The 13,203-nt window shown below is 49.4% G+C and overlaps 1 protein-coding gene across 6 annotated transcripts in view; it reads left to right on the top strand.

Moving 5' to 3' along the window:
* The window catches only part of DVL1 (dishevelled segment polarity protein 1), a 180,091-nt gene extending 167,255 nt beyond the window's left edge, over positions 1-12,836 (top strand). For 3 of the 6 annotated variants that reach the window (XM_054009457.1, XM_054009456.1, XM_054009458.1), the window contains 4 exons: positions 4,237-4,368; positions 5,396-5,563; positions 7,588-7,794; positions 12,390-12,836. In XM_054009457.1, the coding sequence (XP_053865432.1) occupies positions 4,237-4,368; positions 5,396-5,563; positions 7,588-7,794; positions 12,390-12,808 (926 nt within the window). In that variant the 3' untranslated portion in view covers positions 12,809-12,836. The other 3 variants (XM_054009461.1, XM_054009459.1, XM_054009460.1) reach the window with 3 other exon arrangements.
* Positions 12,837-13,203: the final 367 nt, after the last annotated feature.

Below are 13,203 nucleotides of genomic sequence, written 5' to 3'. Positions count from 1 at the left end.
AAAGGCAAGTGAACCACTTACCCCACCACGGCTTTATCTAGAGATGCATTTTTTTCAGTCTTATACATACTAAAGATTACTGGAGTCTAATATGTCGTCTGATTGCTGTCAAACAATGAGAGTCTGTTACTCTGTTTACATTCCTCTTGAACCATTAATGTATCGGGTGCCTTGCTACACAGTACAACGATTTGGAAATGAGGAACGCGGACACCCTCTTCATCATGCTTCTGAAATGCAGGTTGCTTGGGAGTGAAACCAGTTTTCTGCAGATAGCTTTTCATTTCTTGTGGCGTAGGGTGTCCCCTTTTCCTAACACGAGCAGGAGAAAGAACTGAAATCAGAACAAAATGGCTCCGTTTCCACATCTGTAAAGTTGTTATCCTGACGCACATCAGAGGTGTGTCGGGGACTTCGTTCGTTCACATTTCCGATGCTTTTTGCATAGCTGCTGGAACAGGGGGTGCTGCCACACCCGCTGGCTTGAAGTGGTTTCCATCATATACAGGGTTTACAGTTCGGTTCAATGGCTCTCAGCACCCCTCATTCTACAAAATGTTCCAGCACACCTGGCTCTTTGGGAATCTCAGATGGCAGGCGCGATTAGAAGGGTAACATTTTATAACAAACAAGGCCAACAGGACTAGCAGTGAGGTTGGTAGCAAACTGCACTGCCATTCATTTGATTTTCCCCTTCGGTCTCCTCCACGTGGAGCCAGTCTGATGCACAGTTGGGGGGCACACCCAGCTCTCAGGAGTGGGTCAGGAGGAAGAGAGGATCTTACCCATTAACCTCTCAGCCAAGTGTGGCAGAAGCCGAGAGAGAGCACGCCTCTAAACCCAGAATGGAATAAACAAAGAGCCTAAATACAAACAGGGCTGTCCAGCCTTGCACTTCCCCGTCCAAAATCCTCCTAGATTCTCTCAGGGTTACGTTGCTGGTACTGCAAACATAAACATCAGTTTTACTGTTTTGGCTGTAAACGTGGAAGCAGCCAGTTAATGGAGGTGCATTAGCTGAGTGCAAGTCTGTGTCGGGGTTCCTTCTTTTGAGTACTGCAGTATGTCTCCTGATTTACTCTGTTTATATAACGGAGCTGGGATAACATAAACAGGTTGAAAGACTCCTCTTTTCTTCCAGCCCACCCCCTTTACCTGCTTGCCTGTTCCTAACATCAGACATATTGGTGCAGCCGGTGTTACATCAACACTTGTGACTAACGCACCTGAGATTTGGAGGGCCTCAGGTGAAACCCACAACACAGCAGGGCTTGGGTTTCTTATTTGGGTTTGGTTTCGTCATCTTTTCAGGCTTGTTCTCAAACACAGGACTCCTCAGGGACCTGACTTCTCAATTGCTGTTAAATCCGACTTTTTCATACCAGATAGAGCCAGTTTTCCATATTAATTATTACTGAAAAAAGTACCTTGTTCTAGAATAATTTTCAGCTCATTCCAGAGCAACAGTCTCTTGCAACAGCCTCTGATTTTCTTTGTTGGGCCAGCTGCCTTCAGCCAGTACAAGCGCCGATGCTGGTTTATCTATCAAAGGCAGAGCACCTTTTCCCCACTCCATTTTCAGAAGGGGAGCTTGCTTACTGCCCGCCGGGTCTTCTAAGATCACCCTAGATACCTTTATGTGTAAAAGTACTCCAGTTTTCTACGGCGCTAACCCCTGAGCATTTCAAAGTCCCTCTGGGCACCTATTGTGTTTCGGAGTCTGATCCAAACCCCATTGAAATCAATGGGAGTTTTTTTCCATTGACTCGAATGGGGTTGGGATCAAGCCCTCAGACTGTTACTGTGGAATACTGTCTTGCTTTTCGAAAAGGGGTATCCTGCCCAGAGCTACTTGTTCCTTCTGCGTGGGCCTTTCTCTTCAGCAAATATTGTACATGCATGTGCACTAGAACGAAGGTGCAAAATAAAGATGGCAGGAGGTGTGGTACAACTGCATTGTCCTGATGTGTATATACCCTTCTTAGCCGTAATCTCTAAAAGTGGAGAGGTGAAACTGACAGGTAAAGGTGCCACTCAGAACCAATCTAAAGCAATGAGCTAAAGCAGTGATACTCAGACTAGAGCTCAGAAAGCTCCTGCGGCTCTTTGCAGCACCTGATATTAAAACACCGTGGGATTTAATTATTAACCAGTCTAAGTTATTAACTAATCAGGAGACTTTTACTGTGTTATTAACCAATTGTTGAACACTTGGTCAGTCATTTTGCCGTGAGAAGAATTATATATAATTCTCACAGCAAAATGACTATATAATTTACTCTCTCTATATAGAGAGAAAGTAAACGAAACAATAAATTTACACTACTGTGGCTTCTTTGGGGAATGTTGATCACTAATTTTGCTCCTGAACCACTGGGATCTGAGCATCACTGGGCTAATGCATCTAATTCAAAAGATGGTCATTTCTGCCTGTTCTAATGCTGGTGTATTCACCACCCCACTAAGTCATGTTGTCAGGTCAAGGGTTACTTGATGAAGGCCAGTCCTGAAGTGGATACATTTTCTTCGATGTAACTGAGAGTTTTCAGATTTGGACAGCAACCAGCAAACTACAGCCTACTGATCTAGCATCCTTCTGCTTCCAGTGGTTTCTTAAAAGCATAATATTGATTTGGAGACAGAGCCATGTGAAAATCAAGTTTATTGCTCCCCACATATTTAAATCAGAGAGTCTTTTTTTTTTTTTTTTTTTTAAAGTTGCTTTTTGTTACTAACCGAACTAACTTAAAGCAAAATCTTAGTGTTGCTCAGATGGCATGAGAGTTTAGAAGACTCGTGTGTATATGGCATGTGATCTATTTCAAGTGTGTAGATGTGCATGTATCAAGATCAATGGTTTGAGTTTCTGCTGTTTCGTATTGTACCTTTTACCAAAAGTGTGAGGGTGGCTGACCCAAAGTGAAATTGGTTCCGTTGATCTTCGAGAAAGGCGGGGGGACTCATGACTTGCTATGTTTCTGCCGGAGATGGGCCTGAGCTATGTGGTGGATACGAATTTTCCTGAGCTGGGAGGACGGGAGGCAGGGTTAACACAATGAGTATGGTGGGGAGCCCATTAAAAAATACATGACCAGCTGTGAAGTTGGGAATTGGATCCAGAGTTTGATGGCGTTTGGGGTTCAGCCCAATCTCTAATTACTATGGTCTATAGTGAGCATCACTCTAATGGAAGGAACGGTCCTAGGAGTTGCTGGGTGAGGTAACTAAGGAGAATAGCCCTCCCATACGAGGGATGGGGGGCCAGGCTTAATCCTGCCCAGCCAGCACAGGAGATCTGGCAGGCACTTACTGTTGGGTTTTCTGATCGAAATGGATCAGCAAAACAAATCGCTCTTGTTTCTAGCTGAACACTCCGGTCAGGGGCGTTGTGCACGAGATGGGGTGGTGAAATGAGAGAAGCAGCAATGACTGATCAATGCTGACGCATCTAGAAGTGGCTTTTCCAAATACTCTGCAAGAGAGGTGCCTGGAGTGTGGTGGAGGGGGTATCTGTGGTCTCACTGGGTTTTGTTACTTTCCCTGGTTTGTAAGGCTGCATACCACTAATAAAGGTCATTTTCAAGGCATCCACCAGCCTAGGGCTTGTTAATGATACAGGTTGTCTTCTAGTTTCCCGATTCATTTCCCTCCTCTCTTTGATGCCTGTACCATGCCCACTGACATCAATAGGAGCTGCAAATGCATTGATAGCAGAATAGACTCGCCCTCGTCTTTCCCTGGCAGGTGCCACCATTCATGGTGATTAACCCAGAGGTCTAGGTAGAAGCAAAACATACTTGTTCCCAACGTTGTCTGTTGTACAACCACCATGTGACCTGTGATGGGTTGAATGTGGAGGGAGTGTTGCCTGAAGTCCCTCTGCACTGCAAATTAAATGGGAAATTGCAGATGATTGGATCAGCCTCAGGAGCTGCCCCTAGTGAAATGGGCCGGTAGTGACTTGTAACTGGCTGGAGAAGCCAACACCTGTAGGATGCCTGCAGTTCAGTGACGAAACTGTTCACACCAAGCAGCATCTTTACAGAACTGGTGTGAATACTGTACGTTGGTGCCATCGCTGAGGGCAAGACGGGGGGAATCTTGTGGCTGTGTCTTGCCTCTGCTTTGGAAAGCTGTATCTCGAAAGGCGCAATCCAAACGGTGAGCTGAAACAAAGTGACTCTCTCTGCGGAGGTGGCTGAGCTCCGAGAAGCATCTAACCTCTCTTCCTTTCAGAATTGGAAGAATCTCCCTTGACTGTGAAGAGTGACATGGCTACTATTGTCAAGGTTATGCAGTTACCCGACTCAGGCCTGGAAATCCGGGACAGAATGTGGTTAAAAATTACTATCTCCAATGCAGTGATAGGTAAGCGGGTCCCCCGACGGCTGCTCAGATCACCCAGTGGCTTGTTAGAAACGGGCGGGGTAAGCTGCCTTTTAGAGCCGTGGTGACTTTTTTTTTTTTTCTTGTGTGTATCTGTGAAAGAATCTAGTTGTGAAAGGGGAGCACGAATGACTCGAGTTTGAACTAGTGTGGGCTAGGACTGTACAAACATCCCCCACCCATTGTCCCACTGCACCTGAACCCTTATGGGTAATACCACTGCTGTTCCCATCCTTTGCCTCCATGTAGCTTTGGAATGCATCTGAGTCCAGGATTGCAGCGCCCCCTGCTGCTCCAAACCTGCACGGTCACACAGCTCTGCCAACACATCTCAGTCGTGACCTGAACCACCCCCTAGCTATTCCCCTCTTGAACGGAGACTGCCAAGTGACCCAGATGGTGTTTTCGTGCTGCAGGCAAATGTGTACTGCGCTCTAAACAACCTAAGTTACTTTTACTTGTCACCTAAACAGGACACTAGACAGCCTAGAGTTGGCCCCTCTCCTGGCCCCCCCTATCTGTTGAACACCTGTCACTGTCTGTATAAACACTGTATCATTTCAGATTGTTTTAATTCCTTCTCATATGCACTATGTTAAAAAAAAAATCTCCATGTATATTTCCCCCAGCATTTAAATGAATAGGTGCTCCACCTGGATGCAGGATTGTTTTTCACTTCCTGGCTTAAACTGATGGCTGCTGGTGGTTAGCACTGTTAGACAGCTGCTCCATCCCACCCCAGAGGTGGATGCATTTCAGTGGTGGGCCAAGTGATCTCCAGATGAAAGGTGCTATGAAATTATGATATTCTGAAGCTTTCCTGGGCAGGGCCTGACCTGTATCTTTTTTTTGACAGTGCCTAGCACAGCGATGCTTTGAGCTGGTTGAGGCCTATCGGCACTAATGCGTTATGATAGATAATGATAGGAGTTTGAACGTTGTCTTGCCGGCTCAAAGTAACATTGGGATGTTTCTCCTTCTCTTTCTCCATTCCCCGCTCCTATTGCAGGGGCAGATGTGGTCGACTGGCTTTACACGCACGTGGAGGGCTTCAAGGACAGACGGGAGGCTAGAAAATACGCCAGCAGCATGTTAAAACACGGCTACCTCAGGCACACTGTGAACAAAATCACCTTCTCAGAGCAGTGCTATTATGTCTTCGGGGACCTCTGCAGCAGTAAGTTCCTCAGCCGTGAAGGGCAAAGCTGCGCGTGTGCTGCATGCCAGCTCCTCTGTTCTGGCAGGAAGCGCAGGACAGCCTCCTGTGGGATTTCCCAGGCACATTTCCACACACGTGCCCCCTCCCCACCACCTGAGTCACATTATTGTTAGCCACTATTTTCCCCAAGGAGAAGTAACTGAGTTATCTTGCCAGAAGCTGGGAATGGGCGACGGGGGATGGATCACTTGATGATTCCCTGTTTTGTTCATTCCCTCTGGGGCACCTGGCATTGGCCACTGTTGGAAGACAGGATACTGGGCTAGATGGACATTTGGTCTGACCCAGTATGGCCGTTCTTATGTTCTTATCTGGGTAGGAAAGATGGTCTAATGATCTAGGACACTGGACTGGGACTCAGAAAATCTGAGTTCCAATCCTGACTCTGCCACACACCTGCGTGTCCTCGGGCCTCAGTTCCTCATCTGTAAAATGGGGCTAGTATTACCCTGCTTTACGGGGATGCTGTGAGGGGCTCAAACGCTACGGTGATGTGGGCTGTGTGCGTATGATCTGACATCGAATAATGATTTCATGCCCTGACCCAAGCGTGATCAGCAGAGGCATTCCGTCTGGCCCTCCTTTTGTGTAAGGCTGCCAGGCATTCTCCGCTGACCCCTCTTGCTCTGGAATTCGTTCTTCAGGTCACTTCGGGGGCCTCCATCGTGGCAGTGCGTTAGCACCTCTATTTCAGTCACGGCTGTACCCTCGCCACGTCCCTCAGCGTTCAGGACAGATCCCACTTGTACAGGGGGGCGCTGAAGCACAGAGCGGATGGAAGCTACATCTGCACTTGGAGCTCGGGGTGCGATTCCAGGCTCGGGGAGACCTGCTCGCTCTCATCAGGCTTCACGCTAAAAACAGTAGCGTCGCCACAATAGTGCGCAGGCAGCGGGAGCAGCAGCACGGGCTAGCTGCCCTGAGCATGTTTTCCCACCCCCACCTCGGTGCCGAAGCAGGTTTATTGTCGGGGCGGCTGGCCTGAGCTGTCCATGCTGCCATGGCTTCACTACTCGTTTTAGCACACTTGCTCAGCGCAAGGGTGAGTGTGCATGCTGGGAATCACACCCCTAGCTCCAAGTGTAGCTGGCAGCCTGGACTTGCCCAAAGTCACACAGGGAGTCTGAGGCAGAGTCAGGCATTGAGCCCTGATCTCCTGAGTCCCAGTCTAGTACCCTAAGCACAAGGCCACCATCCTTCCTTAGTCCGCCAGAGACTGGCTTCGTTAACCTTGTGGTTCTGCTGCAAGGCCCATCTCCCCACTGAGATGCTGCCTATAAACATTAGAATGTCTTTGCAGGTGGCTGGTAGCGAGAGGCAAATGATAGAAGGTTTGGGGCGTCGAATCAGAGCAGTGCATGTGTTTTTGCACTCGCAGTTGCACACGCCCACTTGAGACTGTCATAGGTGCCGACTCTGGGGGAAATTACAGGGAAAAATTAGTAGGTGCTCTGCACCCACTGGCAGACAAGCTCCCCTCACCCCCCCACCCCACCTTCTCCTCCCGCTTCTCTTCCCCCTGAGTGCGCCACGTCCCCGCTCCTCCGCCTACCACCCAGTGCTTCCTGCTGCCAAGCAGCTGTTTGGCGGCACTTAGGACTTTCTGGGAGGGAGGGGGAAGAGCGGGGACCTGGCGTGCTCAGGGGAGGAGGTGGGGCAGAGGCAGGGACTTTGGGGAAGGGGGTGGAATGGGGGCAGGGAGTTTGGGGAAGGGGTGGAATGAGGGCAGGGCAAGGGCAGTGTAGGGGCAGGGCCAGAAGGGGTCGAGCACCCACCAGGAACAGTGGAAGTCGGCGCCTATGATATCCGTCCCTCCATATTCAGTATTCATGCCTACTTCACCCTGGGTAATATCTTGATTGAACTGCTGAGGTTAAGTCCCAGGTAAACCCCACTAGCTGTCGTTCTAGAGGATGATGATAGTATGGGGGGATCAGGGGCTAGGGAAGAGTACTGGCCTCACCTTTTCTTTCTTCCTCCAGATATGGCTGCCTTGAACCTTAACAACGGTTCCAGCGGAGCCTCTGATCAGGACACTCTTGCTCCCCTTCCACATCCTGCTGCACCTTGGCCGTTAGGCCAGGGGTACCCCTACCAGTACCCGCTCCCCCCTCCATGCTTCCCACCAGCATACCAGGACCCAGGCTTCAGCTACGGAAGTGGCAGTGCGGGTAGCCAGCAAAGTGAAGGTAAGCCTGTGAGTGGAGCACGCGCTGTCCCAGCTCCCGTTATCCCTGGCCGTTTGCTTGAGTTTCCCTAGTCCTGTCTGTGCTCCCCTTCCTCGTGGTTTTGTATGCTCCACGCATGGGATGTGTGGCAACTGTGCTGAATCAAAACTCTCTTTGCAGACGCAAGGGAGAGGCGGGCCGGCCTTTCAGCACCACAGTGAAAGTGCCCATTACGTTTTAATTGAGCCAACACAATATTCCATCCGGGTGGTTCGCTAGCGCTTATCACTCAGACCAAGAACCTCGGGGGAACTAGATACGGGGCTGTCTGTCGTGTCCAATGTGGCATAGGTACCCCACAGCATTACATACTACACAGCACTGATAAATCCCTAATTAATCCAGCGGTAATGACCCACTCCTCACCCCAGGAAAGAGCTTGCCGACTAATCAAAAGGCCACGATGAGACCCTGAGAGGTGAAGGGCCTGGTTTTCGCAGGTGCGAGTCGCTGATTTCGGTGGAGTACTCGACGTCCCTGAAAATCAGACCGCTAGTGGTTTGCTTGAAGCCACGTGCCAGAACTGAGAGTCAGGGACGGAAGTGGCATTCCAAACTACACGCTCCTGACTTCCACTTCCACACTGAGTGCAGAAGGCCATTCACCTCCTCTCGTGTGAAATAAGCAAAAAGAGTGGTGTCTGGAGCAGCCAGCCAAATACACTGCAACCCTGAAACGCCATTCCATGGGGAGCACAATGACTTTCGCTCTGATGCATGTTGCATGGGCTGCATGAATGTACCGCCTCCTTTCCAGCCCTAGGATCACCTTGCTACTTCATTCTGAGCATAGTAAATAAAACATGATTCTGTGGTGTGACTGTCCAGTGGGGGCCCCCTGCAATTTCTTAAATACACTGCTTCCGGTGAGTGAATATCCCCCTTGGAAACACTGCCAGTAACCAAAAAGCAAGGCTCGGAAGGAGTCTCCAAGCTCGGGTATGAATCATGTTACCGAGATAAACATCCAGTAATTTGCCTGCAGCCCCTCCAGACTTAACCCAACCTCCTTCATTTTGCAAACCCAGGCTGGAAATCCCCTGAGAAGAGCTCTCTTGTGAGATTTCCAGTGCTTGCCCTTCCCACTTCAGCTGAAAACAAATGTGTATGGGAGGGAAACCAAAAAAGTTCAGATCTTCAGAAAAAAATCCACATCAGGTCTGTTCTGCCACTGGGGGGGCACTGATTTTTCCTCAGGGGGTTCACCAGTCACTGTGAGCAACAGAATATTAGCTCTTTGCTGCTGGAATAGGAAAGGTACAGTCTTTTTGTCCATGCATCCTGGGTTACCAGCTAGGAGAGTTTCATTAAAGGCGACGTGAGGGTTTCATTTTGAATGGTTCAACACTTTTTTTCTCCCTTGTTCTACTTTTGGAAACTACACTGCTGTGTTGTTTCTTGTTTTTGTAACTGTGTTATTCCCTTGTTTTGTTCTGAGCAAGCATTAGACTGAAGGATTCAGAAAGGAATGGCTGACACTAGGGGATTGGTAAGCTTCAAACGCCTCCATAATACAATGAATTCATAGCATGATCATTTAGACTCTTGTGATCCAAATGTTTAGCTGTGCCCCCCCCCCTTTATTTTATTTTTAATTGTCAGAGGCACTTTGCCTGTCCCAGCGCATCCTGTTGTAATACCGTGCCATTAGCGGAACAAGCAATCTGACTGCACAGCGGTACAACAGCTACCGGGGAATGACATCAGAATTCTCCCTGCCAACGTGCAGGCTTCCAAATGGTGCCCTGAGCGCCTTTGGTCAGCCTTTTGACTTCCCCTCCTGGATCCTGTTTTTATTAGTCCAATAAGCTGCTTCTAGAGGTGTCTGCCAATGCTCTCCTGGCACACCCCTGGTGGAAGGCCTGTGGGTGCCAGCCATGCACCTTAGTTGTTGGGGGTGCTGGACCGGGCTGCTGGATCTGGTCACACTGGGCATTCAGAAATCTGAAAGCTGACATGAGTGACGGGCGCGTAAAGTGAGCAGCCATTGAGGGTGTAGCAATAACTCAGCTATTCAAAAAGAGACAGTGGCTCTGGTAGGTTGGTAGTGACCCCCCAGGCAGCAAAGGGGATATCCCAGGATTTCAGTGGCCGGGGAGCCGAGGGTATCTGTGCAGATCTGGTGAGTGTCCATGTCACACAATTGTTACCTCGTTAGTAGTCATCAGAGCAGCCAAGGATACTGGATTTTGTTCTCCTCTCCTGGATTTGTGGTGAGGTGTATTGGAAGGGCAATGAGAGGAAGCTTGCCCTGCTGTTGACTGAATCTTACTGTTCTGGGGAGGACGTAGTTCTTAGTAAATAGAGGGCTTAGTTCTCCAAAGCTGTCAGTTCAGCTCCTTTCACCTGCACCAAACTGAATGTGCTGCTCCCTTCAGCAGTGACTGTGCTGATGGGGTAAGTGAGCCTAGGTTCTGGGGCCTGATCTCGAATAGCAACTCACACAGACACCTTTACTTTGACGTACACCTCCAGCCTGAATCTAAGAACATTACTGCAGACTCGGCACTGCATGCCCTGCATAGAACTAGAATGTGGGAGGAGAACGTCAAGGGGCCAGTTTTGTGCCATCGGGTTTTAAACCGCTCTCCATCCGTGGGAATTCCTGCTTGGAAACTGATGCTATTGTCCTGGGACACGTTAGGGGAAAAGGAGACTTCTCTAGTGCTTAAAGGATTGCCACAATGTGGGGACCTCCTGCTGGGGAAAAAAGGCCCACTGCATTGGAATTTCTTCCTATCAAGGTGCTTCTTGATTTTGCAAAGCAGTTGCCAAAGAGCCCTGTCTTAAGATTTGTGTTTGGGTGGAGATGGGCACGGCGCCATTCACTCCTGGATGAATTCTAATCAGTGCCTTGTAAGAAAACTCTATCTGTGTCATGCTGGCGTCGATCCTGCCTGGAGTGAGGGCTGGAACAGTCAGTTTGTTAATTCCCAATTATGCTCTGATACCTGTTGTTGTTTTTCTTAATTGGCTCATTAGGAGATGTTTGATAATGAAACTCAGCATTTATGTAGTGTTTGTTTTCAAAGGGCTTAGCTAACCAATCCTTACAACACCCCTGGAAGGTAGGGGAGTAAATATAATCACCTCCATTCATGGATGGAGAAACTGAAGCCCAGAGCAGTTAAGTGTCTTGCCTAAAGTAAACAGGGGAATTGGTGGGGATTGGGAATAGAATTCACCAGTTGCAGGCTCCTAGTCTTGAGGTCAAACCCCTCGTCCACACTGCGTCTTGGGTATTTCACATTCTGCTTTGGTCCTCAACCCCTCTGCATTCTGCAGGAGGCTTTGAGCTCTCTACTACACATGCCAGGCCTGCCTAGTTTTCTTTCCTCCATCTCCTTTATTTTGCCCTTTCTCAATATAATCTCAGCAGCAGAAGGAGAGCCGCGACTAGCAATAGGAGCACCTGTGATTCTCTCTTCCCTCTCTCCCGTTGCATTAACCATCAATGCCGTGATGACTTGAGTAGCAAGCACTTGTTCAAATTCAGAATGTGGCCCATGGTTATGAGGCGGAGGAGTTTGTGTATGAATGGAACCACAAACTAAGGGCGTTGGTTTGAGCGGAGCAATTTGTTCCTTGTTGAATGATGGCTTGGAAAGTTAGGATTTTTTTTGAGAGAGAGATTAAACTTGGAAATATGGACCTAAGTATCCATCCCATGCTCATCCTTCTGATATCTGAGCACCTCCCGCAGCTGCTCACGTGGGGCCTCGCTCCAAGCCCAGTGAAGTCAATAGCTCACACTCGCGTACCGTGGCTAGTTGCACACAACCTCACAGGCATTATTTTTCAGCCTCTGTGGGGAACATCTTTTAGACCCGGCATTTGCATGATCCACGGCAATCTACGTGTAACAACTGTACACGCTGGCTTTTGAAGGCCGCTACAACCACAAAACACCTCAGTGATGGGCTCCGTAGGAATCTGCCTTTGGGTCAGGCCCTAATGCCATGGAAGCCAACAGAACGACTTCCGTTGCCTTCATTGGGTTTGGAGCAGGGCCATCATTTGAATCTGCTTTGTTTATCAAAGACTGATACAGGAAAGACCAGATGAGTTTTGTTTTGAAGAAGAGGTTCCATGGTAGGGTAACCCATTCCTGTGCCAGGGTTCCTGGCATCCAGACATTGAGTCAGTCATACTGTTAGAAGGAACCGATTCTGTGTTTAAAAACAGAACCCCCCCCCCATTTTCTCCCCTTTTTGTCTTTTCCCTCTCTACGTGCCGGGGGGAGGGGGGACAGAGGCGCTTCAGGCTGCAGTTCTAGGCTAGCAAATGCTTTCCCCGTGCTGGCTCCGGAGGAAGGGTTCGATCGATGTGTATCCTTGCATGCCACAACTTCCTCAGCTTTGTTCTAGCGGGTGTCGTCGCCAAATTCTGGAGTCATCCATAGCCTGTTGTGCTTGACGTGGGCCGGAGTTGGTCATGGTCATTGTTGCTACTGTGGGTTTGATGCCAGGGGATTTCAGGAAGTGTTGATGAATGTGGAGGGGAGGAAACGTGACTGACTGACCCTCCCGTTCTGTTCCTGTTGCTCGCCGTCCACAGGAAGCAAGAGCAGCGGCTCTAACCGCAGCAACAGTGAGAACAGCCGGAGGGCTCTGGGCAGGGAGAAGGACCGCAAGTCAGCCGGAAGCGGCAGCGAATCCGACCACACTGCCCGCAGCGGGGGCGGAGCCAGCGTAGTGCGCCGCGAACGGCCCGTCAGCCAACTCAGCCACCGGAGTCACGTCTCTGCCACCCACAGCGAGAGAAGCCACCACAGCCACCATTCGTACGGGCCTCCGGGGGTCCCACCCCTCTACAACCTGCCAAAGCTAGGCTCCAAAGTCTATGGGACAAGTGGACCCCCCGGCGGACCTCCCGTGAGAGAACTGAGTTCCGTTCCTCCAGAGCTGACAGGGAGCCGGCAGTCCTTCCAGAAGGCGATGGGCAACCCTTGCGAATTCTTTGTTGACATCATGTGAGAGGAAGTGCCTTCAGACTCTGTTTTGGGGGGAGGGGCGGGAGGGGCTTGTTTTCGTTGATGTTGGGGTTTTGGGGGGGGGGGGGGGATCATTGCCGAACACTTTAAGAAAGAAAGCTTGGCTGTATTGCATGTAACACCTTCCTGAATCTGTCATGTGTTGCAAAAAACAAAAACAAATCACCTGGGATTCTTAAATATCAGCAAATCAATGGCATCTTTTCTTTCCTCCTCTTTTCCCCCCCCCCTTTCTCCCCATGTTTTTTAATGTGGCTGACTGGTGTATATTCACAGCCTAACGAGCTTTGGTAATTGTGGCACCTACTTTCAGTGCAATTAATGTGTCTTCTTGGCTGATTCAAGACTATTATTTCATATGACTTCTAAGTTTCCAGT

The sequence above is a fragment of the Malaclemys terrapin genome, chromosome 19 (genome assembly GCF_027887155.1).
Source record: "Malaclemys terrapin pileata isolate rMalTer1 chromosome 19, rMalTer1.hap1, whole genome shotgun sequence".
Classification (NCBI taxonomy): Eukaryota; Metazoa; Chordata; order Testudines; family Emydidae; genus Malaclemys; species Malaclemys terrapin.
Note: the sequence above shows the minus strand (reverse complement) of the source record. Positions and strands in the feature narration are given on the sequence as shown.